The 23,056-nt window shown below is 48.6% G+C and overlaps 2 protein-coding genes across 2 annotated transcripts in view; one reads left to right on the top strand and one right to left on the bottom strand.

The window, feature by feature from the left end:
- NCAN (neurocan) overlaps window positions 1-1,956 on the top strand; it is a 60,518-nt gene extending 58,562 nt beyond the window's left edge. The window contains exons 14-15 of the mRNA XM_081177599.1: window positions 462-644; window positions 1,242-1,956. Coding sequence (XP_081033725.1) covers window positions 462-644; window positions 1,242-1,381 — 323 coding nt within the window. The 3' untranslated portion in view covers window positions 1,382-1,956. The remainder of the gene's footprint in view (window positions 1-461; window positions 645-1,241) is intronic.
- A 4,153-nt stretch (window positions 1,957-6,109) lies between these two features.
- On the bottom strand, window positions 6,110-22,815 carry HAPLN4 (hyaluronan and proteoglycan link protein 4). Its single transcript, XM_081177961.1, has 5 exons — window positions 22,410-22,815; window positions 18,829-18,940; window positions 15,029-15,391; window positions 10,705-11,007; window positions 6,110-7,446 (listed from the first exon to the last, which is right to left on the bottom strand). Exons 2-5 carry the CDS (start codon window positions 18,938-18,940, stop codon window positions 7,097-7,099), a joined length of 1,128 nt encoding a protein of 375 aa, XP_081034087.1. The 5' UTR covers window positions 22,410-22,815; the 3' UTR covers window positions 6,110-7,096.
- Between the last annotated feature and the right edge of the window lie 241 nt (window positions 22,816-23,056).

The following is a 23,056-nucleotide window of genomic DNA, read 5'->3' as shown; positions in this document are numbered from 1 at the left end:
AGCATATTATTATTATTATTATTATTATTATTATTATTATTATTATTATTATTATTATTATTATTAATTTAGTTAGGTTAGGCTGAGAGGCAGCAACTAGCCCCCAGGGTCACCTAGAGTGAGCCTCAAGACTGAGCATGGATTACAACCCTTATTCCTCCCTGTTCCTGGCTCAACACTTTAACCACTACACCACACTGCCTCTCAAAAGAGGTCTGGTGTCTTTTATGCCTGCTTATGGGTTCCTGGAGGCCTGTGGTTGGACAGACAGACCTTTGGCCTCTTCTTACGTTCCTAACAAACCAACCACAGGAACATTTCCTCTCTCAATTTTGTTGTTTCTTCGGTTTGTAAGCCGCCTTGTGCCTAGTAATGTGGGAAGGCGGCGTACAAATTAAAAGTGAAAGGAAAGGGCATTTCTCACGGCCTCCTCCTCCGCCCTTTTGCACTCTCCCCTCCAGTGCTGTGTGGTCCTCCCCCCACGGTGGAGAACGCCTTCCCCATCGGCAAGAAGCGAGAGAAGTACAGTGTCCACGCCACGGTCCGCTACCAGTGCCAGGAAGGCTTCCTGCAGAGGCACGTGCCCACCATCAAATGCCACGTCAACGGGACGTGGGACAGGCCCAGAATCGTGTGCACAAAACGTGAGTCCCCAGGGAGGCGGCTCCGGGGGGGCCATCGCGCATCCGACCTCAGGCTGTGTTCAGCATGGCTTTCTATCGCCTTTGTTTGAGGGTCCCCATCACCATAGGCTTCTGGGACTCATAGAATTGTAGAGTTGGAAGGGACCCTGAGGGTCATCCAGTCCAACCCCCTGCAAGGCAGGAACCAGGGTTGGTGTGAACCTCAGGGTTTGTGGCACAAAATGGCGCAAAACAAGCTCAAAACTTTGGCACCGGTTTGGAGGGGATCCCAAATTTCACGGTTTGTAGTTAATAAAGCTCTTGGGCTTTGCCCAAGCTTAACTTGACCTGCTCAGAAGAGACTCTGCTCATTACTTCTCTTCTTCCATAAAGCCCCAGCAGGACTGAAGGGTGAGAGGCAGCTGTCTGGCCTCTGTTTCAGTCAGCAGCAGGAGAGAAAACATGTTGGCATCTTCCTTTACTTTGCAGGAAGGAGAGAAACTTAGATGGATCAGGCTCGGCCGGGGGAGGAGGGAAGGAAGGAAGGATTTGCATTAGGAGTGCAACCTAGCAATGCTTTGCAACTAAATCTCTTTTCCCGCCCCCTTCGCCTTCCAGCCAGACGGTCCCACCGAATCCGCCGCCACCATCGCCGCCACCACAAGCACCACCAGCACAAATCCCGCAAGGACCGCAGGAAACACTCCAAGCAGCACCCAAAGCTGGACTGGACGGAGGAAGACGGGAACTACTTTTAATGACGGGCCTGGGAAAGAAAGCACAAGCTCCCAATTCCGCTTCCCCGCCCCATTCCCCCCACCTTGACCTTCCTCCTCCCCCCCCCACGGATGCAATGGGTTTGCGCGTGTGTGTGAGCGAGGAAAAGAATCGTTGATGCCCCCCACGTCTTCCTTCCCCTGTGGATAAATCTCTTCTGTCAGCCTTCTCGTCACAGGGGTGGCTGGCTGTCGTGTGCAAGTTTACAATGCCAGAAGATGATTTGCACCTTTTCTAAGGATCTGCAGGGGTTGCAGAAAACAGGTTTTCTTGAGTTCAGGCTACCTGAGGCAGCTCCGCTGTGCAAACCTTTATTCTGTTGAAGGCAGTCTGTCAGCATCTTTCCCTCTTTCTCCCTCTTCCTCTCTCATCCACAGGTCTTTTTTACATCCACTTCTCTCTCTTTTCCTGACATCTGCTTCTCTCAAGCTCACTTTCTCTTTCTGAAAGCCTCTCTTCCCTCTCCAGGTGGCTACTGAGGAGGAGGAGGAGGAGAGGCCCTTTATTACCCCAGCTAATCACCTGCAGGGAACGATCCCTTCCCTCCTTCACTGCTTGCCCCGTCGTCAGGGTTGCAGAGGAGGTGCTGCAAACATGCCTACCAAAGTGCTCTATCAAAGTTCATTTTGATAGCCTGCACAGGAAGAGGGGCTGGTCAGGATGGAGCCCAGATTTACCCAGTCCCCCCCAGGTTTTTTTGTTTGTTTGTTTGTTTGTTTACAGACTCTTTCCTGTTTTGACCTTTGGGTGTGACCCTCTTTTCCCCACCGTAAAATGATATCCACAAATGTCACAATTGTGAGGTGTGTGTGTGTGTGTGTGTGTGTGTGTGTGTGTGTGTGTGTTTGTGTTTCCGGGGGGTGGGCAGGCGGGTAACTACATGGAAAGTGCTTTGTGCAACTATTAACCCTGCCGGGGCTCCATTTGCACTGAACACCCTGGGGGCTTCTCTCCTCTTTGACATTCTAGCTCATGGCCCTCTGTCTCAGTCCATGTGGCCCTTGCTCAGTGCAGCCTGCAGAGATGGCATGGAGGGTGGGCAGGTGAGAGCATGATGCAACTGTGCTGTGTCAGCCAGCCCACCCACTTGGGGGCCTGAAACTGACCCACACACTCCAAGGTGCTGCTGTACTCCACCTCCATACCCTCCAACATTTTTCCAATGGAATGAGGGACGTCCTATTCTATATAATAATTTTATTTTTTCTACCCTGCCCATCTGACTGGGTTGCTCCAGCCACTCTGGGTGGCTTCCAACAGATATAGAAACATAATAAAAATGAAACATGAACAAACTTCCCTGTCCAGGGCCGCCTTCAGATGTCTTCTAAAGGTTGCATAGTTACTTATTTTATTGGCTTGGGAGTCGCATAACTCCAGACCCTCCAACATTTCTCCAGTGAAAATAGGGACGTCCTAAGGAAAAGCAGGACATTCTGGGATCAAATCAGAAACCAGGAAGGCTTCTGTAAATCCGGGAATGTCCCTGGAAAATAGGAGCACTTGGGAGGGTCTGCGAATGACCAGCGAGACCGATTCCCAGGGATGGCAGGAGGCGACCCAAACAGCTCTCTTCTGCCACATGTGAAGTGAGTGCCCATGTCTGCAACAGAAAACAGCCTTCCGCGCAAAAATTTAGAAAGGGGGTGGGTGGTGAAAAGTGTTTGTGTGAGTGTGCGCACGCACAAGAGAGTGTTGGGCGTGTGGCGGATGCATCCCTGATCTCTGCTGTTTCCTTGTTAACTGCAGTGTCTGCTATTCCTCTGTGTGTTTCCCCTTCTATGCCCCCTCCGCCTGTGGCATTCTCTCCCCCGCCCCCTGTGTGCAAAAAAAGGGGGGGAGAGGTGTGGGGTGGAATCCTTTGGCGGTCTCTGTACTGCTGGACATTTTAATAAATTTTTTTAACAGTTCCTAAGACCACTGTCTGTCTTTCTTCCTTTCGCTCCGGGATTGAAGCTTGCAGAAACTTTGCGCACAGGTGGTGCACTACTCTGGGTTATGCGCCACCATGGCACATTTGCAGCATGCAATTCAAGCCAGTCTCTTGCTCCCTTTAAATGAAGTTGTTGTAATCAGGTCTGAGTTAGTGGGGTTGACAATGCAGGTGTTTGTGTATGTTTGGTGCATCCTTCCTCACCCTTTGACTGGTGCACAGAAATCCTGAAATGTTAAGATGGCAGAATGCAGAGGAAACACATCAAGTCAGACGGATGGTGCATTTGGCTTAGGGGTGTCCTCCACACTGACTGGCAGCAGCCCTCTGGGGTTTCAGGTATGAGTTTACCTGGCTTACCTGTAGACGCCACAGGGGACTCTGGGTGCAAACTGGGTGCTCTCTCAGTGATCTGCTGCCCCTTTCCCCAAAGCCTGGCATGCAGAGCTATAGGTCTTCCCCACGATTTATGCCAACCTCTCCTCCGCCCTTTTCCTGCCTCTCCTGGTTCTGAGAGACAAGCAAGGAGGGAGCTGGTTGCAGCAGGGGGGGGGGGACTCCCTGGCTTCTTCAGTAGCCGGACGCCCTTCTCTCCTGCTTCAGTTTCTGAGTCTGGACTTCCCTCTGGCACAGACTCTCCCTGCTCACTAAGCCCTGTAGCCCTGTTACCCCTTCAGCTTCTGCCACCTCCTTTTCCTGGTGGTCTCCCTCTCCTCCCTTGTCATCTCACCATCAGTCCCCAAGCTCTGAGCCGCCTTCCCTTGGTGGCTCCCCAGCTGCTGCCTCCCGCCATTACTCAAAACAACAACAAACCTCTGGTTACGTGAAACATATTCAATAAACACACAAGACGTAACCGGCTGTACGTTTGAAAAAATAATATATACTATTCATTGTATTGAATCGTAGATTTCAACAGAAGTAGCTCATAAAGTTCAACAGAAAAAGTAGAAGACCCAGTGGATCAGTTCATTCTCTAATCAGTTTATGCATAAGGTCCGTATATGAGAAAGTGTCTCTTCCACCTGTCTGTTCATAGAGTCCAACAATCTACTTGAAAGGTTGTTGCAGTTCCACAGAATCCTTTTACAGAGTCTAAGACAAGGATTTCCAGAATATTAGCCTTGTTTCGCTGTCTTGGGCTTCATCACTAGTACAAACTCATATATGGTATCACAGGACTGTGGATCTTATAGCTACAGCAGCTACTACTATGCTATAAGATCCACTGTCCTGTGATATCATATATGAGTTTGTACTACTGATGACTGCAAAAAGATCAAACCTCTCCATTCTGAAGGAAATCAGCCCTGAGTGCTCACTGGAAGGACAGATCCTGAAGCTGAGGCTCCAAGACTTTGGCCACCTCATGAGAAGAGAAGACTCCCTGGAAAAGACCCTGATGCTGGGAAAGATGGAGGGCACAAGGAAAAGGGGACGACGGAGGACGAGATGGTTGGACAGTGTCATAGAAGCTACCAGCATGAGTCTGACCAAACTGCAGGAGGCAGTGGAAGACAGGAGGGCCTGGCGTGCTCTGGTCCAGGGGGTCACAAAGAGGCGGACACGACTAAACGACTAAACAACAACTACTGATGAAGCCAAAGACTGCGAAACAAGGCTTGTCTTAGACTCTGTAAAAGGATTCTGTGGAACTGGGTCTTCTACTTTTTCTTGCCATTACTCTGCATCCAGCCAATCTGTGCCTCTGGGACTCATCCCATGAAACTGGGAGGCTAAAGAGAACTGTCAGGGCCTCAGGAACAGAGGCACAGGGGAGAGAGGAAATGGAGAGCGAAGGGGAAGAATCGGAGGGCAGCGTAGGGGGGTATAGCAGTGACCCGAGAGATTCCATGAGCTTCTCCAGCGAATCAGAAGATTCCCAGAAGGAGGCGCCGATGGTCAGGGCAAGGGGGGCCAGCGGGGACTCCCAAAGCAGCAGCTGGAGATCAGGACCAGCTTCCCCACCAGAGCATAGTGGGGGGGAAGAGTCCCAGGTGTCAGCGCCAGCGTCTCCTCCAGCAGGGAGAGAAGATGAGTCGAGACTGACCACACCTCTATCGGAGAGTGGGGGAACGGAGGGGAGGTCAAGTCCAGCTAGCCTCCCCGAAGGGGGAAGCAGTGACAGGAGCAGTGTAACGGTCAGGAGGAAGGTTGGTGGCTGGGCGCGGGACAGCAGAAAGCCCGGATTGGGAACCAGGTCCTAAAGCCTGCCGGAGGCAGGGGGAAGACTCAGGGGACTCAGCGTCAGAAGAGTCTAGGAAGGGCGAGACCCCAGCTGACAGGCGGACCCAGAGGAGGAAAGAGCGGAGGAAGATATTTAACCTGCAGTGCAGAGTTGAATGGTGGAACTCACTTCTGCAGGAGGCCATTAGAAGAGGGCTGGGCAAATTCATGGAGAGTAAAGCTTATCAATGGCTTCTAGCCACAATGACTCCTTCCCTGCTTCAGCTTCCACCTCTGGTTCTGGACAGCAGAAGTTTAGGGCCAGAGTATTTCTTCTCCCAGATGGGAGACAAGGTTCCTCAACTGCCCCTCACTTCCCTCCATAGCACGCGGAGAAACCACCTTCTTGACCGCTGGACCCCCTCTTGGTCTTGTCTGCTCCATCTGGCAGAGCCAATCTTTGCATGCCCCTGAATCACTGGGGGTTTGAGACCCATCAGCTCCCCTCACCTGGTTCAGCTGGCCAGTCAAGGTTGTTTCCTGGGATTGTGGCCGCCGTCACACACTGGCAGCTTCTAGGAGTTGCAAGTGAGAGCCGAGAACATGGAACTGACACCACCCTGCACAATTTTATTAACAGGTATGCAGTGTCGTCCATGTATACAATGCCTTACGCAGAGTAAACGTAAGCAAAAAGGACAATAAATTGTAGAACTGTAGAGTTAGAAAGGACCATCTATTATGGATGGAATAGTCATCTATTCCAACCCCCTATAACAGATAAATAGATAAAAAAACAAAATGACAGGAGCTGTGCTCCAAAGAGCCTGCAGTCTCTCCCAACAAGCCACACATTGATGAACATGCGCTTCCAGTTTTCTAGACGACAACAGAAACTTGTAGGATTTGGTTGTCTGGGCAAAATGATTTCTGGAGGAGCACGGAGAGCGGAAATGGTAATGGGGGTGTGCCTCCCCCCCTTTCAGGTTGCAGGATGAAGAGAGAAAAGAAGCTCAGCGCGACTGCAATGCCCTTCAGTGCAACGCAATGCTGTCCAATTAACTGTGGCGCTCCCAAATACCATGCATAAAAGAAGAAATATTTGTCTTCATTTTGCAGTTTATAAGGGGGTGGGGAGCAGATCCCTCGCGACAGGCGGCTGCTGAATCCTCAGTGGCGACAAATCCCTGTGTGCCTCCTCCCTTTGCAAAAGGCAGGGGAGACACCCCCCCACACACACACCTTGTAAAAGCTATAACTGAAGCGTTAATATAATAGCAAATTGCAAACAGACAGGGCTTCTTGGAAAAGAAGACTCAAGCAGAGCGGGGGGGGGGCGGGCATCGTAAGTCATGGTTTGTGAGAAGCTGGGTGCAACTTGGACTCCCAGGGTTTCTGGAAGTCCGCAGAGAATCAACTGAATCTGGAACGGTCCTTCTCTTCTGGTTTTTCGGGACTCTTCGACCAGCAAATGCACGTTTCACAGCGGACTTGTTTCCTTCTCCAGAGGAAGGTCAAGGAAAACCCCCCCCAGTCCCTCAAGGCTGGAAGATGGAGGGAGATGCAAGGATTCGTATCTGTTCAAAGCCGACCTTGTTTACACCTGCAAAGGTTTCCACTTGCCTCCTCCCTCCTTGGCAGCCGCCTTGGACCCTCCACTGGTGGCGCTTCTGTAGCAATAGACGCCAAAGAGCTTGTATTTCTTGTTGGGGAAGCCCAGGTTGCGGACGCCAGGCTCGCGGCCCCCGCAGCGGGTTCTGGGGTTGACGATGGGGTAGCGGATGCTGCCGTCACCCACCCAGCCAGCCTCACACTTGTCCAAGAGCTGGATCTTCCAGGCAGCGTAGAGCTGGCCGACTTTGGCCACGGCGCCTCCGTTCTTCTTGCATGCCTGGACGGCTTCCGGGAAGCTCAGCTTGCGGTAGGTCTTGAGGAAGTAGACTTTGCCTGGGAGGGAGAAGAGGGGAAGAGGCAATGTGGTGCAGTGGTTAAAGCAGCGATTCCCAAGTTGAGTGGTGCTGGGATGCAAATAGATGCCAGCAGAGGATATATTGATTGGATATTATCCTTCCTTGCATCTCTGAGTTCACAGAGTGCCATTCCTTTGCATCTTAGAATTACGGTGGTACCTCGGGTTAAGAACTTAATTCATTCTGGAGGTTCGTTTTTAACCTGAAACTGTTCTTAACCTGAAGCACCACTTTAGCTAATGGGGCCTCCCACTGTCGCTGCACTGCCGGAGCACAATTTCTGTTCTCATCCTGAAGCAAAGTTCTTAACCCGAGGTACTATTTCTGGGTTAGCGGAGTCTGTAACCTGAAGCGTATGTAACCTGAAGCGTCTGTAACCCAAGGTACCACTGTATTTAAGATTACTTAATCCAAATCTACTTAGATCTAGTTTTGTAGATCTAGTAATCTAAATCTACTTAGATTACTTAAAATTAGCCTTTTAGATGAGCAATTCAGGATCATAGAATCATAGAGTTGCAAGGGACCTCCAAGCCCTTTAAAGCCCTATGGGGCCTAGGACCCACGTACCTACGGGACCGCCTCTCCTGGTCTGCCCCGCAGAGGACCTTAAGGTCCACAAATGACAACATTTCGCAAGTCGCAAGGTGGTTAGATTGGTCTCAACTAGGGCCAGGGCCTTTTCAGTACTGGCCCCGACTTGGTGGAACGCTCTGTCACAAGAGACTAGGGCCTTGCGGGACGTGACATCTTTCCACAGGGCTTGCAAGACAGAGCTGTTCCACCTGGCCTTTGGTTTGGACTCAGTCTGACCCTTATGTTTCCCTCCCCTTATGGTCTTGATCTATGGGCTACTATTAAAATGAGGCTGCATTTTAAATTATATTTTAGCCTGTATTTCAAATTGGGTTTTTTGTTTTGTTTTTACTGGTGTTAGCTGCCCTGAGCCCGTCTCTGGCCAGGGAGGGCGGGGTATAAATTATTATTATTATTATTATTATTATTATTATTATTATTATTACTACTACTACTACTACTACTACTATTATTAGTCCTCTAGTCCAATGCAGGAATCTCAGCTAAAGCATCCCTGACAGATGGCCATCCAACCTCTGCTTAAAAACCTCCAAGGAAAGGAGAGGCCCCTTGTTAAAGGGGTGTAACATGGGGATTAGCAGCTAATAAAAGTTTGGGTTCTCTTTTGTTGGGGGCTTCCGTCTTGTTCCACCTGGTGGCAGGTGGGAGTCCTTAGTCTTCAATAAAGACCAAGCCGACTGGCTGCTCTGGTATTCCTGGCTGGTCTCCTTGTTTTTTGTCCAAGGGAGCCCTCAGATTTCTCCGTTAACACATTTCACGGTCAAACAGCTCTTACGATCAGAAAGTTCCCCCCCCCCATATATTTAGTCAGAATCTCCTTTCTTTTAACTTTAAAGCAGACTGGGTTCTCCTGGTATTTCCCCTTTTTGTCCCCCTTAAAACAATAATCACACAAACTGTCTTTCAAAAGGTTAAAAAAAAAAAGAGCATTTACTCACTTGGAATACTTGTCAGAGAGAAACTGATACAGCAACTTGCTTCTGACAGGCTTAAAATGGTAATTCAGTGACAAAGACATACTTAAAGGTAAAGGTAAAGGGACCCCTGACCATTAGGTCCAGTCATGGCTGACTCTGGGGTTGCGGTGCCCATCTCGCTTTATTGGCCAAGGGAGCCGGCGTTTGTCCACAGTTTTTCTGGGTCATGTGGCCAGCATGACCAAGTCGCTTCTGGCGAACCAGAGCAGCACACGAAAACGCCATGTACCTTCCTGCCAGAGTGGTACCTATTTATCTACTTGCACTTTGGCTTGCTTTCAAACTGCTAGGTGGGCAGGAGCAGGGACTGAGCAACGGGAGCTCACCCCATCGCGGGGATTCGAACCGCCGACCTTCTGATCGGCAAGTCCTAGGGTCTGTGGTTTAACCCACAGTGCCACCCGCATCCTTAAAATGTAGTCTGGAGCTCAGATTTAGCAGGTGTTCTCACTTTCTTGGCAGAGCAGAAAGGGCTTGTTTCAGTGCTGCAAAGCAGCGGTTTGACTTCACCCCCGGAGGCACACTCCATTGTGTCTCCAGTTGGATGGATGCCAACAACGAGCAGGAGAAAAACCTTAGTGCCCACCAGTCATAGAGTTGGAAGGGACCCTGAGGGTCATCTGGCCCAACCCCCTGCAAGGCGGGAAACTTTCCCCCCCTGTGGGGCTCAAACCCATGACCTGAGATTAAGAGTCTCATGCTCTACCAGCTGAGCTATCGGGGGTTTGCTTCCTAGATCCCCTTTCCCCTTTAAAAAAACAAAAGCCACACACATGTGTGGGGTATATCTTGACCATGGGTAGGCAAACTAAGGCCCAGGGGCCGGATCTGGCCCAATCACCTTTTAATTCCGCCTGCGGATGGTCCGGGAATCAGTGTGTTTTTACATGAGTAGAATGTGTGCTTTTATTTAAAATGCATCTCTGGGTTATTTGTGGGGCATAGGAATTCGTTCATTCCCCCCCAAAAAATATAGTCCAGCCCCCCACAAGGTCTGAGGGGCCTGAAAAAGTTTGCTGACCCCTGATCTTGACTCTTCCCATCATCCCCACAAAAAAAACCCTCCATTTTTACGCTGCCAAGCCCAATGAGAGGAGAATTAAACACCTGCCTTCAGGAAGATGGATGAGGCAGCAAAAGGCACTCCATTTCCGAGTTGATCCAGGGCTATTTATCCTGCCCCTGATTACACAAATGAAGCCCCCCTCCTGCCAACTCCCCCCCCCCCCGCAGACCCTCCCAGCAAAGAGTAATTTACGCCTTTGGACAAATCCCTGCAGGCTCATCCATCATGCTGAGCTGAATTACTGCCTCCTTGCCTGGTCCTGGGGGACGCGGAAAAGGCCAGCAATCGGTTAAATGTTGCTCTGAGATTTTTTCGGAGGGGTGCGAGGAGGAGCGAGGGGCCTGGAAGTTTATAAAATGATGCATGAAGAAAGCAGACTGGGAAAATGTGTCCCCCCCCCCTCTCTCCTGACACTGGGCAGGAAGAGTCCTTTGACAGGGGGACGAATGATCACGGGGGAGTTTTAAGCAGAGGTTGCTTGGGCACCGAAGCAGGGATCCTTTAGCTTCAAGTCCCGCATTGCAGGGGGTTGGGCTAGATGACCTTTGGGGGGCCCTCCGACTCTACCGTTTTCTGATTCTAGGCGCCCCCTCACCGTTCAGATTGGAAGTGAAGCAGAAGGCGTCGTAGCGCTCGTCGTCCTTGTGGCGGTAGCCGTAGTTGCGCACCCCGACGGGGGTCTCCTTCCTCCCGCACTCGTCCCGCGGCTTGGAGATGGGGTACTGCACCGAGCCGTCCTGCAGCCAGCCGGCGTTGCACCAGTCCATGCCCTCCAGCCAGGCTTCGTGGAGCTGGTCGTAGGAAGCCAGGATCCCGTCCTGCTCCAGGCACGCCTGCTGGGCGTCGTGGAAGTTCAGGCTGTAGCGCCCCAGGCGGGGGTGGTAAGGGAAGATCACCCCTAAAGAGAAGCAGACGAGGAGGGAAAACAGACCTCGAGAGCAGATCAGGGCCTTCCGGGCATTCTTGGACTGCGGCCCCCATCATCACCCTGACTGCTTGTTGCAGGAAATTACAATATAGGTTGGGGGCGGGTTGCCCCTCCAGCAGATATCACGCACATGCAGCCCACTACCAAAACCAGCACCAGCACTTTTGTGACTTTTGTGATTTGTCCCTACAAAACACTTCATCACAGTTTCTTCCTATCTATTCAAAGGGCCTTAGCTGCACGATACCAAATGTAAAAATTCACTGACAAATGTATCTATGTTTTGGCTCACTGGGAAAACTTCAGAAATTCATATAGACCTGTGAGCTCAGCTCCTCAGCAGCCCCTCTGCCTGAGTGATAATCCCTGGCATCCTGATACCTGAGTGCCAGACAGGTAGCCATTCCAGAAATAGCAAACCCAGATGAAGACAAAAGGGTGGAATTAACTTGGCTGGGAAACAGGGAAATGTAAATCTCTCTTTTGTTTCGCTTGATAGGTGTTTGGTGGAGGGCAAGGAGAACCATGGGGCAGGGTCCAGGATGCTCAGATTACTGCCACCAGACCTCCCCTTTCAGGATGTAACCGTGGTGTAGTTTGGGGGGGGGTGTAACATGGGGATTAGCAGCTAATAAAAGTATGGGGGCTCTTTTGTTCAGGGCTTCCATCTTGTTCCACCTGGTGGCAGGTAGCCCAGTCTTCAATCAAGACCAAGCCTACTGGCTGCGGTTTTGCTCTGGTATTCCTAGCTGGTGTCCTTGTTTTTTGTCCAAGGGAGCCCTCAGATTTCTCCGTTAACACTGCTGAAGCAGGCTGGTTCCCCCTCCCTGATCAAAGGAGAGGCATTCTCAGGAGGGAATAGTATTGGCTTGCTAGCAGCGCATGTGAAAAGGACCGAGGGGTCTTGGTGGACCACAAGATGAACATGAGTCCACAGGGTGATGCAGCAGCAAAAAATGCTAATGCTATTTGAGGCTGCATCAACAGAAGTCTAGCATCCAGGTCAAGGGAAGTAATAGCAATACTCTATTCTGCCTTGGCCAGACCACACCTGGAGTCCTGTGTCCAGTTCTGGACACCACAATTGAAAAAGGATGTTGGCCAGCTGGAATGCCTCTTCTGTGCGGGAGAATCTGCAGCCGAATCGCAAACACACAATTGCACACAATTTTTAGAGAGTTGCAAACAGACGCTTCTCCATTTTGAGCAGGACTATGGACTTCTGTGATGTGGGTGGCGCTGTGGGTTAAATCACCGAGCCTTGGGCTTGCCAATCAGAAGGTTGGTGGTTCAAATCCCCGCGACAGGGTGAGCTCCCGTTCCTCGGTCCCTGCTCCTGCCAACCTAGCAGTTTGAAAGCACGTCAAAGTGCAAGTAGATAAATAGGTACTGCTCTGGCGGGAAGGTAAATGGCATTTCCATGAGCTGCTCTGGTTCGCCAGAAGCGGCTTAGTCCTTCTGGCCACATGACCCGGAAGCTGTACGCCGGCTCCCTCGGCCAATAAAGCGAGATGAGCGCCGCAACCCTAGAGTCAGCCATGACTGGACCTAATGGTCAGGGGTCCCTTTAACTTTTTATGGACTTCTGCAACATTTGAGGATCCTTTCCATATTTTCATCACTGCATCTGTTGAACCCTGTCAGGCTTTTTGATGCGAGTAAACCTATTTTTCTTGTTTACTGAGAGTGATTGCCTTGTTAAGAGTGTCAGGGACTGCTTGGATGTAGAGGGAGGGCAGAAGGATCTGCCTGGGGAGTGGTGGTGGGACAACGATGAGGGAGAAGACTGGGAGGGGGAGATGTCGGAAGCTGAAGGGGCAACAGGGCTTAGCGGGCTGGGAGAGTCTGTGGCAGAGAGCAGTCTAGACTCAGAGGCAGAAGCTGAAGCAGGAGAGGAGGGAGGCCAGGAGGCAGAGATGGTGAAGAGTCACCGGTGTCTCCCCCTCCCTGCTTGTCTCCCAGGGCCAGGAGAGGCATGAAAAGTGCAGAGGAGAGGTTGGCTGCATTCAGGCACAAGCGCCAATTACTTGGGGGCTGGGGACGAGGAGAGGAAGGGCCATAGATGTCTGTGGGGAGGTGGGGATTGTCAGCAACAGATTTCCATGGAGGAAGACGAAAGGGAATGAGCTGCTCTGCTCATTATGCCTGACACTCTACCAAGTCTGTGGAAACCACATTTTTGCAAGATATTCAGTGATTAACTAATTGAGACCAGTTGCTCCAACCACTTTCGCCTCTGGCCCTGCCCGCTGCTATGGGATGTGGCCCCCAGAAGATCCTCAAGGAGAAAATGCAGCCCTCGGGTTAAAAAGGCACCCCAACCCCACAGGAATGCATGATGAAAGACAGCTAGTAGCCTCTGTTTGCAGCTCCCACCCTCACAGAGAGCATGCAGAGTCCTGTCTCCCCCCCCCCCTCAATTTCCTTCTCCTCTTCCCTCCGCCTCCCTTGCTTGAGAGTCTCTGGGGTGCTTTATTGCTGCTTTTATTGACTTTCATTGTCGCTGCAGGTTTCGGTGTCAGAAGCTAATAAAAACCAGGAAGAATGATAGCAGCTGGCGGATTCGTAAAACATCCCAACAAGAGAGAGAATTGGGTTGCTTTTGCTGCCGCGAGGTGGGGTGAATTATAGCATTGAGGGTATTGTCGTATTCCAGCTTTCCTTCTCTCTCTCTCTCTCTCTTGCTCTCACACGCTTCCAACTTATTTGGCTATGAAGATCCTGAACAGGAAAGAGATTCTCCTTTTGGAGGGGCTCCCTCCACTCTTTCTGGCTTGAAGGAGGCAAAGGTGGATAGATGAGAATTTCAGAGATGTTCCAGCCTTCCCAGTATCCTGCCTCTGACAGTGGTCAGCTGGGGGCCTCTAGGAAATGGATAAGGAGGAGGGGTAAAGGCCACAGCTGCTCCCCTCACCCCGCCAGACCCTCCAAGGAGGTGGGCTGCCTGCGGACAAGGAGGATCCATTCTTATCTCCTGTGAGAGTGCAAGAAGAGTCAGCCTAGATAGCTCATTTGGTTAGAGGGTGGTGTTGATAATGCCAAGGCATTGCAGGGGGTTGGACTAGATGATCCTCGTGGTCCCCTCCGAATCTACAATTCTGTGGTTCTGAGTCTTGCTGGATCAGGCTGCTACGTCATAGAAGAGGCATTCCCTGGCCATGCTGATAGAGGACAGAATGATGCCATCTTAGGAGAGGCATTCCCACACCACTTTCACACAAATATAAGATGGGGGACACGTGGCTTCCTAGTGGTACCTGTGGAACGGATCTGGGGGTCTTGGCAGACCACGAGCTGAACATGAGCCAACAGGGTGATGCAGCAGCAAAAACAGCTAATGCTGTTCGACAGAAGTCTAGTGTCCAGATCAAGGGAAGTAAAAGTACCACTCTATTCTGCCCTGGTCAGACCACACCTGGAGTCCTGTGTCCAATTCTGGGCACCACAATTTAAGAAAGAAAGATGTTGACAAGCTGGAAGGTGGGCAGAGGAGGGCGAACAGGATGATCAAGGGACTGGAAGGTAAGCCTGATGAGGAATGGTTGAAGGAGCTAGAGAAGAGGAGACTAAGAGGAGATATGATAGCCATCTTCCAATATCTGAAGGATTGTCACATGAAAGAGGGAACGAGCTTGTTTTCTCCTGCTCTGGACTCGAAGCAATGACTTCAGGTTACAAGAAAGGAAATTCCAATTCAACACCAGGAGGAACTTTCTGGTGTTAAGAGCTGTTTGCCAGTGGAACGGTTTCCCTTGGGAGGTTGTGGGCTCTCCTTCCTTGGAGGTTTTTAAGCAGAGGTTGGACTATCATCTGTCAGGGATATTTTAGCTGAAATTCCTGAATTGCAGGGGGTTGGACTAGATGACCCTCATGGTCCCTTCCAGCTCTACAATTTAGGATTCTATTATCTCCCACTAGTTTCCTCCTACAGGGGGTTGTGGAGACCTGGCCAGTGGGCCCCACCCAACCCAACCCACCTGTCTCCCCTCACCTTCCAAGTCCAGGTTCACCATCCCAGCATCGTCCTCCAGCTCATTGGTCACCTCGCATTCGTAGCGCCCGTAGTCCTGGAGAGTCACGTTCCGGATGATGAGGGAGGCGTCCCCAGAGCCGTCCTCCTGCAGCGCCGTGCGGCCCCTGTAGCTCCCGAAAGCCCTGCGCTCCACGCCCATCGCCACAAAGACGTCCTCAAAGGACATGGGCTCCACCAGCTTCGTCCACTTCAGGCGGATCTCGTCAGGGTCGTGGGCCGAGACATCGTAGTGGAAGCGGCAGGGCAGGATGATGGTGCCACCCCGGTGGGTGACCACTTTCCCCGGCGCCGTCTGCACCACGACGGCACCACTGTCATCCTCTGCAAGCAGAAAACAGAAGGGTTTGTTGGGGTTTTTTTAAGCATCCAGGGTTTCGAACCCAGGACAGGTGGATGCAAGATGGGGCTGTGAGCTGCGTCATACTGAAACTGGGTTAACATGTGGGGATTTTAAACAGATTTGGGATCTCCTCCTCCCCTTTTCTTAAGAAAAAGCAGTACTGAATAAATAAAAATGATAATGCACTTAATCATTTACAAATCATCTGCTTGTTTACAGAATTTCTGCCCCAGTTTTCTGCAGGTTAGTCAAACACATCTTGCAATGAAATAATACATGGTAGTGACAATAGATGTTTTAAAAACAGCAAGTCATAGAATCATAGAATTGTAGAGATGGAAGGAACCCCCATGGGGAATTGCAGCTGAACGGAATAGGAATACAGTCATACCTTGTTTCTCAAACCTAATCTATTTTGGAAGTTCGTTCAACTTCCGAAAACGTTCGAAAACCAAGGCACGGCTTCCGATTGGCTGCAGGAGCTTCCTGCCCTCAAGTGGAAGCCGCGTTGGACATTCAGCTTCGAAAAGCGGAACACTTGCTTCCAGGTTTTCGGCATTCGGGAGCCAAAACATACGGGTACCAAGGCGTTTGAGAACCAAGGTACGACTGTACTCCACAAGCCCCATGACTGGCAGGCGAAACAAAAAGTCTGGGTTAGAATCATAGGATCGTCAAGTTGGAAGGGACCCTGAGGATCATCTAGTCCAACCCCCTGCAAGGCAGGAATATACAGATGTCCCTTACGGGGATTGAACCTGCAACCTTGGTGTTATCAGCACCACAATCTACCCAACTGAGCTATCCAAGGTTAGTTGATCTAGGTTAGGGATGGGCAAATATGTCAATTTATGGAGCCACACCCACTCTCCCAGGCCACGCCCCCTCTCATAGACCACACCCCTCTCCCCCAGGCCACGCCCTGAAAAGCCCAGAGAGATCACTGTCCCCTTCAACTCTATTTCCTTTTCGAGGGAGAGTAGCGTAACCGCCTTCACTGCTTTACAAACAAGGAAGTGTGTGCCGAGCCTTCGTGGGCACCAGAGGAAGACCTCGAGGGCACCCCTGTGCCCCCAGGCACCACTTTGGCTGAACTGGGGTTAACTGTACAAGACCGACTTCCGGGGTGGCGCCATCGGTAATGGCGGATTCCCTCTGATCCAGAGGGACTGGCTCCACGGAAAACGGGTCTGTTCCACTACGGCGAAGCGGGGACCCTTTAAAAAAATCACAGGCGGATGAAGCCTGTGACCATGGGACTCGGCGGGCACCTTTCGCACACACCCCAATTCGTAAAGGAACCCAATTACAGGCTCCGGAGCAAAGAGGGGCTAGTGGCGCGGTGCTGAGAGTCAACTGCTTCTTCCGTGGAGCGAAGCCGCACAGCCGTTGCCGGAGAGTGCTACCTTTTTCCTGGGACAATTTGGCTACAAAAACAACTACCCGTGAGCAGATCAAATTTGGACAATTGGACTTTAAACAACGATTTGTGAGTAGAACGGAAGATTGGATTAAGAAATTCCTCTTAATTTGGCACTGAAGCGGGAAGGTCTAAACAGGAAGTCAGCCTTCCGTTTCTTGTAGATAGATTAAAGCAAAGACATGGCAAACTAGAGTTTAGAAAATCATTTCTAAAGGATCAACTTTCACCATCTAAAACTACTGAACCCCCTTCGGAAGCAGGAGAAAAGGGGGGATTTTATCCGGACTGTTTAAACCTGCAGAAGAGAGTGTAAAGAAAAGTAAATTTCCACCGTCTTGAACCTGGGAGCGGGGTGTCAGGACAGACGTTTTTTGGGAAGTTCATTGACTATAGACAAATGTTTTTGACAGACAGTTAAAAGAAGAGAAACATAGTGATTCCATTGTTCTCTTTCGCATTTTAAAGGAACAAATATTGACAAAATATCTGAAAAAGGAAACTTTGTTGTTAGATCTGCTGTTAAAGAAAAAAAGGAAAAAAAAGAAAAGAGATTGATACAAATAGAAGTTCTTCCCCTAGAGGGAGCTTGTGAAACTGTTATTAAATTTGAACTGGGGAGCTTCGCAGCTGCAAACAGATTAAGATCGTGGGAACAGACTTCTGACCTTGCATAACAATGTATTCAGAGGCTCTGGTGCGTGCTTTCTGCAAGACAAGTGCTTTATTGGAACAGTTACATGAGAAGACGGATTTGATGACTGTTGCGATTAGAAATTTTGGACAGGTAGTGGGTATCTATGTAGAGCCCACCCAGGAATCAACTCAGGAGTGTGCTCTGACAGATCAGATGAGGGAGGAGGTTGTTGCTGGACCTCGGGTGGCAGAGATGGAGGGAGCTGTGGCCCAGCAGGAACATGAGTTGTTGGATCTGACAAATGAACTTGGAAAAAGCCAGATTTGGAGAGATAGAGTTTTGTTTGGCTTGGAGATGGGGGGCTGGATAGACCCCCCTATGCAGGGATGTCTTGACTTTTCAAGTCTGGCAATGGGCCGTGAGGAGTTTGGGGTTGTGGGGGTCCTCAACTCTGGAGGGACCTTGAAACATGCTTTTAAATACCACATGGAGTTCAGTGTGGACTATGGAAAAGGGGCTGATCTGTCGAGAAGGGACAAAAATACTGTCAAGTTGGAGTTTCCACGAGTGAAAGGACCAGGAGACAAAGTAAAGTACAGGTATAAATATGAAGAAGATCTGCGGAAGGGACATGGAAGAGACTTAAGGGCCTCGGACATAAGATTACCAAGTTAATGAACTAGATGGATGGGATAGAAAGGACTGACAAAACCCGGGACCAGGAGGAAGAGACGTTGGATGAAGATTGGAAGAAAGTTTTAAATTTTTTTTATTTAGGATTGTTTTGTAAAATTAATGAGTATTAGAAAAATGTTGGAACGAAATTATTTGGCTTTAGCAGAAATGTTAAAAAGAACTATGCAAGAATATGTTATGGTTATGAGAAATTGGTATAAATAAGATTTAAGTTTTAAGTTTTAGGGTTTTTTATAGTAAGATAAGGTTAAAATAGATTAAGGTAATTTAATGACAGAATATTAAGAAAAATGGATTTGCTGTGATAATTAATAACTAGAATACAAAAAAGGGAGGTGTGAGGAGGTCGATGAAATAAGGTAATGACGGTTAAGGATTTGAGAATATTGGATCTGTTTTTAAATTTTTGTGGTTTACTTTTGTTTTTTGATTTTGATGTGTTATGTGTTTTGGTTTTACTTTTGATTTTTATTGATTTGTATTGTTTGATTGCTGTTTGTTTTTCCCTTGTTTTTTTTTCTTCTTTGTTTTTTGTTTTTTCTGTAATTTTAAAATGCTTAATAAATGTCATTTTAAAAAAAAAATAACTGTACAAGACCGAAGTGCTTTGGAGCCTATTGCATGAATCCGCCGGGCAACTTCCGAATCACATATGTGCCACGCACCTGAGACATGCACGACTTTCTTCCGTCCTTTCTGAGGAGCCGCGAGCCGGAAGCAGAGCAGCAAGACGGCAAGGTGGAGGCAGGTGCCTGTCACAGCCCTCGCAGGGAGCATCTGGAGAGGAAGGAAGAGGCGGATGATGGGCAAGGAGCCTGGGCTTGTAGAACCAACTCTGGAGTCCGCAAACAAGGAGGCTGAGCTTTGGGCTGGAACACTGGCCCTACATTTGTGGAGCCCCTGAAGCCTGAACTGTCATGGGGACCCTTTGGCAATGAAGTTTGGGCAACCAGTGTCATCTTCCCAGATTTTGATTAAAATCTCAGATGTTGATTAAAATTGCTGGACTGGATGATCTCAAAGTCACTGGTGTGCAAACAAAGTTCCTATGCTTTATAGTTTTCAAGTTAGGGATGAAAATTAGGGAAACGTTACATATATGCATCAAAGTCCCAAAAATCTTAAGCAATGTGGACTAAAGTTGCTTTTGCCCCCCCCCTCTGGGATTAGGAGCCCTGAAGTTTCATAGCAGATCCACCCCTGGGCTGGCAGGAGACTGCCAGAGTTTTCGGAGGCAGCCTCAAGAGAATAAAAGAGTCTACCAGGGGCCTATCTAGTCTGGGGGCTGGACTAGATGACCCTTGAGGTTCCTTCCAACTCTATGATTCTAGATGGCTCCCAGGGTTGGACACTAGGTAAGGCAAGTCCGTCCCCTACCCCCGTCAGCCCTTTATTCAGAGGCACACAGCCTGCAACCTTTACTCTTTTGCAGAGTCCCTCCTTGCATGCAGAACGTCCAAAGTTCAGTCTACAGCATCTCCCAGGGAGCCGCTGCCCGTTAGCATATATTTATAACACTGAAAGATTGGAAATCTAAATATAATATAAGCAGTTTTACAGACATTTGTTCCTTTTCACTAGATGCTCTTGTTATTTTTATTAGATGTCCCCTTTCATGGCTGTAAGTTTTTAAAATTGCTTTTAACGTTGCCGCAAGCCACCCTGGGACCCTAGGGAGGAGATTTTCTTAAAATTATTGTCATTTTAATAAAGTAACATTTATTCAAAAGTGACAATACAGCTTTGTCCACAGTCATAATATCACAAAATGATCACTCCAATCCTCAACCCCACGTCACTGTCATGTGGGCTTGCTGAATGCCCACTACTACCAAAGTGGTTTGCTAGACATTTTCATATATATATATATATATATATATATATATATATATATATATATCATATCAGTTCCAACAATCATTTAATATAACTTCTTATCTTATACAGTATTTTAGACTTCTGTCAACCACCTCTGAAGATTTTCCATTCTTTATCACTTGTTCTTCATTTCTTAATTTCTCTATTACTTTTACTTGTCCTTAACTAATAATTCTTTTCAAAGTCTTCCTCGCAATATTTCACAAAGTCCTCCTTACAGAACTTCTTGCAGTCCCACTAGTGCAATCTGTTTGTCACAATTGCTTTTCAAATAGTTCAAATATTTACTCCAGTCCTCTAAGAATCTCTGGTCCCGCAGGTTTCGAATCCTTCCTGTTAATTTATCTAATTCTGCATAGTCCATTAATTTCATCTGCCATTCTTCTTTCGTCGGCAATTCTTCTTGCTTCCATTTTGATGCCAATAATATTCTTGCTGCTGTTGCTGCATATAAAAACAAGTTATAACCCTGTCTGCTAATATCCTCTGGTTTGCTAGACATTTTCAGTCAATATATCCCCTCCACAGACACCTATAGATCATAGAATTGTAGAGTTGGAAGGACCTTGAAGGTCGTGCAGGAATATGTCGCTGCCCCGTATGGGGACTGAACCTGCAACCTTGGTGTTATCAGCACCACGCTCTAGCCAACTAAGCTATCCCCCCAGGTGGGTGGGAATAAATTTAATAGAATCATAGAAGTGGAAGGGACCACGAGGGTCATCCAGTCTGACCCCCTGCAATGCAGGACTCCTTTGCCCAACATGGGGCTCGAACCCGCGAACCTGAGATTAAGAGTCTCTTGCTCTACAAACTCTGCTCGGCAGAAAAGGTCCTATGGTTTCTTGGCAATGTAAACACTTCAGTGACTCTTAATGTTGCCTTTTGCTTTGGCAGCCAAAAAGATCAGAAAGAAGACAATATAGCCGTGAACTGTAAGGGAGACGCACAGATCTAAATAGAGACCATTCTTTGTGGTGCGACTCCCCTTTTGCTTGTATTTATTTTTGATTGAGATTTGTCTGGCCAATGGCTAGGACAATAAAGTTATTTGGATTGGATTGGACTGAGCTATCCATCATGGGCAGAATAATAATAATAATAATAATAATAATAATAATAATAATAATAATAAACAATACTAAGCAAGACTGGCCTGATTAAGTATAAGCCACCTTCCAGAGTCACTGTTTAAAGCCAGAACAATGAGGACTGAGACCTTGACTTCATTTTTAAAAGGTGGTGCACAGTCCCCAGCATCTCCGGTGAGACAGATATATATATATATACATCCTGTCTAAGGGTATAAAACAACTTCCTACATCCTTTGGCGTTAGATTGCAGGTAAGCAGCAGGGGGCCTCAGGGGGGTGGAGTTTGCTTGTTAAAGACCCAGGTTGCAGATGATACTGAAGTCTCTGGCAGCCAGGCAAGACTTTGCTCAAGAGACGAGAAATAATTCTGTCCTGCCTAACCCATATAGGACCCACAAGGACACAAAGCAGAAGGGATTTACAAAATTCTCCTGACCTCCTGTTGTGACCAACAAATTATTATTATTATTATTATTATTATTATTATTATTATTATTATTATTATTATTATTATTATTATTACATCCCTTTAAGAAGCAGGGTCAGGAAGGAAGATTCCAAACCCTGATCTCTGAGAAAAGGATAAATTATCAGTTTCTATGCTCCCTTCGAGATGTGACAAAAGCAGTCTTTTAAAAAGGCCATTTTCAGAACTAACCCCCCCCCCCAGCCCCCATTCAGCCATGGATACAGTTTCCTTTCCACTACATCCGATAGAACGCCTTGCAGAAATAAAGCAAACAAAAATCATTTAAAAAGTGGTACCCAACTCAGCCAGGAGAAATGATGCCCTATCTATGAACATCTCTGAGCATCCCACAGAGCCCTCCTAAAATGCTTAAAATTTGGCGAGAGAAGAGTCTTCTTTTAAACAAACGAACAAGCAGTTTTCCAAATTAAGTGCCCCCCACCTCTAGGATTTAAGTGGTCACTTTCTGCATGGGGGGGTTGATCTCTCTCCTCCCCTGCATCTATCCGACACAAACCCCTTTTTTGCAAAGATGTGGCTCATCTTCATCCTACAGAGCTCTGCATCCCTGCAAAAAAGTGGTACCCAAGTCAGCCAGTAAAATGATTCTCTCTCTCTCTCTCTCTCTCTCTCTCTCTCTCTCTCTCTCTCTCTCTCTGGATCCTGCAGCAAAACCCCAAATGAGCCAGCACTGCATTTCATCAAGGTGAAATGTGGGGCAGGTTGGGGGGGACGGACGGACCCGGGGATGGAACCTGATTTTAAAAATAAAAAGGACAACCCTGCAGGAAAAAAAGAGGACTCACTGTTTCTCCTTGAGAAGAGGGACGTCCCAGGGCAAAAAGAGAGAAATCTCAGAAGCTCAGCCGAAGTTGAGATGGAGATGATGCAGGAGAAAGGGGGGGGCGCTGAGAGAGAAAGAGGATTCCCGCCCCACCCACCCCGAGTGCCTCGAGTTTCCCCCCACCTTTCAACCTCCTTCCTTGTCCTCTATTTCCCAACCCCAGTTCATCAGCATAATGCTGACGGTATTGCAGGCTCCTCGGGTTTGTCAAATCTTAGTCAGCAGACTTCTATGGGGGAGAAAAGGAGAGAGAGGAGGAGAGAGGGAAAGAAGGAGGGAGAGAAGTTTTGCAGAAGGACAACTGCATTAGGGGACAGCCTGCAATGAGGGCAGAAGAAAGGAGGGTTTGGGATAAAAATGGGGTGGGGAGAGAGAGAGAGAGAGAGAGAGAGAGAGAGAGAGAGAGAGAGAGAGAGAGATGTTTTAAAGGGGAACCTACAAACCTATTGGGTGCTTTTCTCCAAAGCAGCCTCAAAGCTGGGGGACTCCAGCCAAGTACACAAGCGTAGACACCACAGCACACCAGTGCCAATTTTGGGGATTTTCCCAGTGTGTTCTTTTTCTTCTGCTTCCTCTTTTTTTGGTAATTTTTTTAAAAAAATTATAATG

This window comes from Podarcis bocagei (genome assembly GCF_964188305.1).
Source record: "Podarcis bocagei genome assembly, chromosome: 18".
Lineage (NCBI taxonomy): Eukaryota > Metazoa > Chordata > Lepidosauria > Squamata > Lacertidae > Podarcis > Podarcis bocagei.
This window is presented reverse-complemented; position numbering and strand designations above follow the sequence as displayed.

What these genes read in the sequence shown, in the direction of transcription:
- HAPLN4 (XM_081177961.1), bottom strand. Translation starts at nt 18,940, where the DNA reads ATGCTCCCTGCGAGGGCTGTGACAGGCACCTGCCTCCACCTTGCCGTC. An exon ending in GAAAGTCGTGCATGTCTCAG is followed by an intron (nt 15,392 to 18,828) that starts GTGCGTGGCACA and finishes TTCTGCTTGCAG; the next exon opens with AGGATGACAGTGGTGCCGTC. An exon ending in CTTCACTTCCAATCTGAACG is followed by an intron (nt 7,447 to 10,704) that starts GTGAGGGGGCGC and finishes TCTCCCTCCCAG; the next exon opens with GCAAAGTCTACTTCCTCAAG.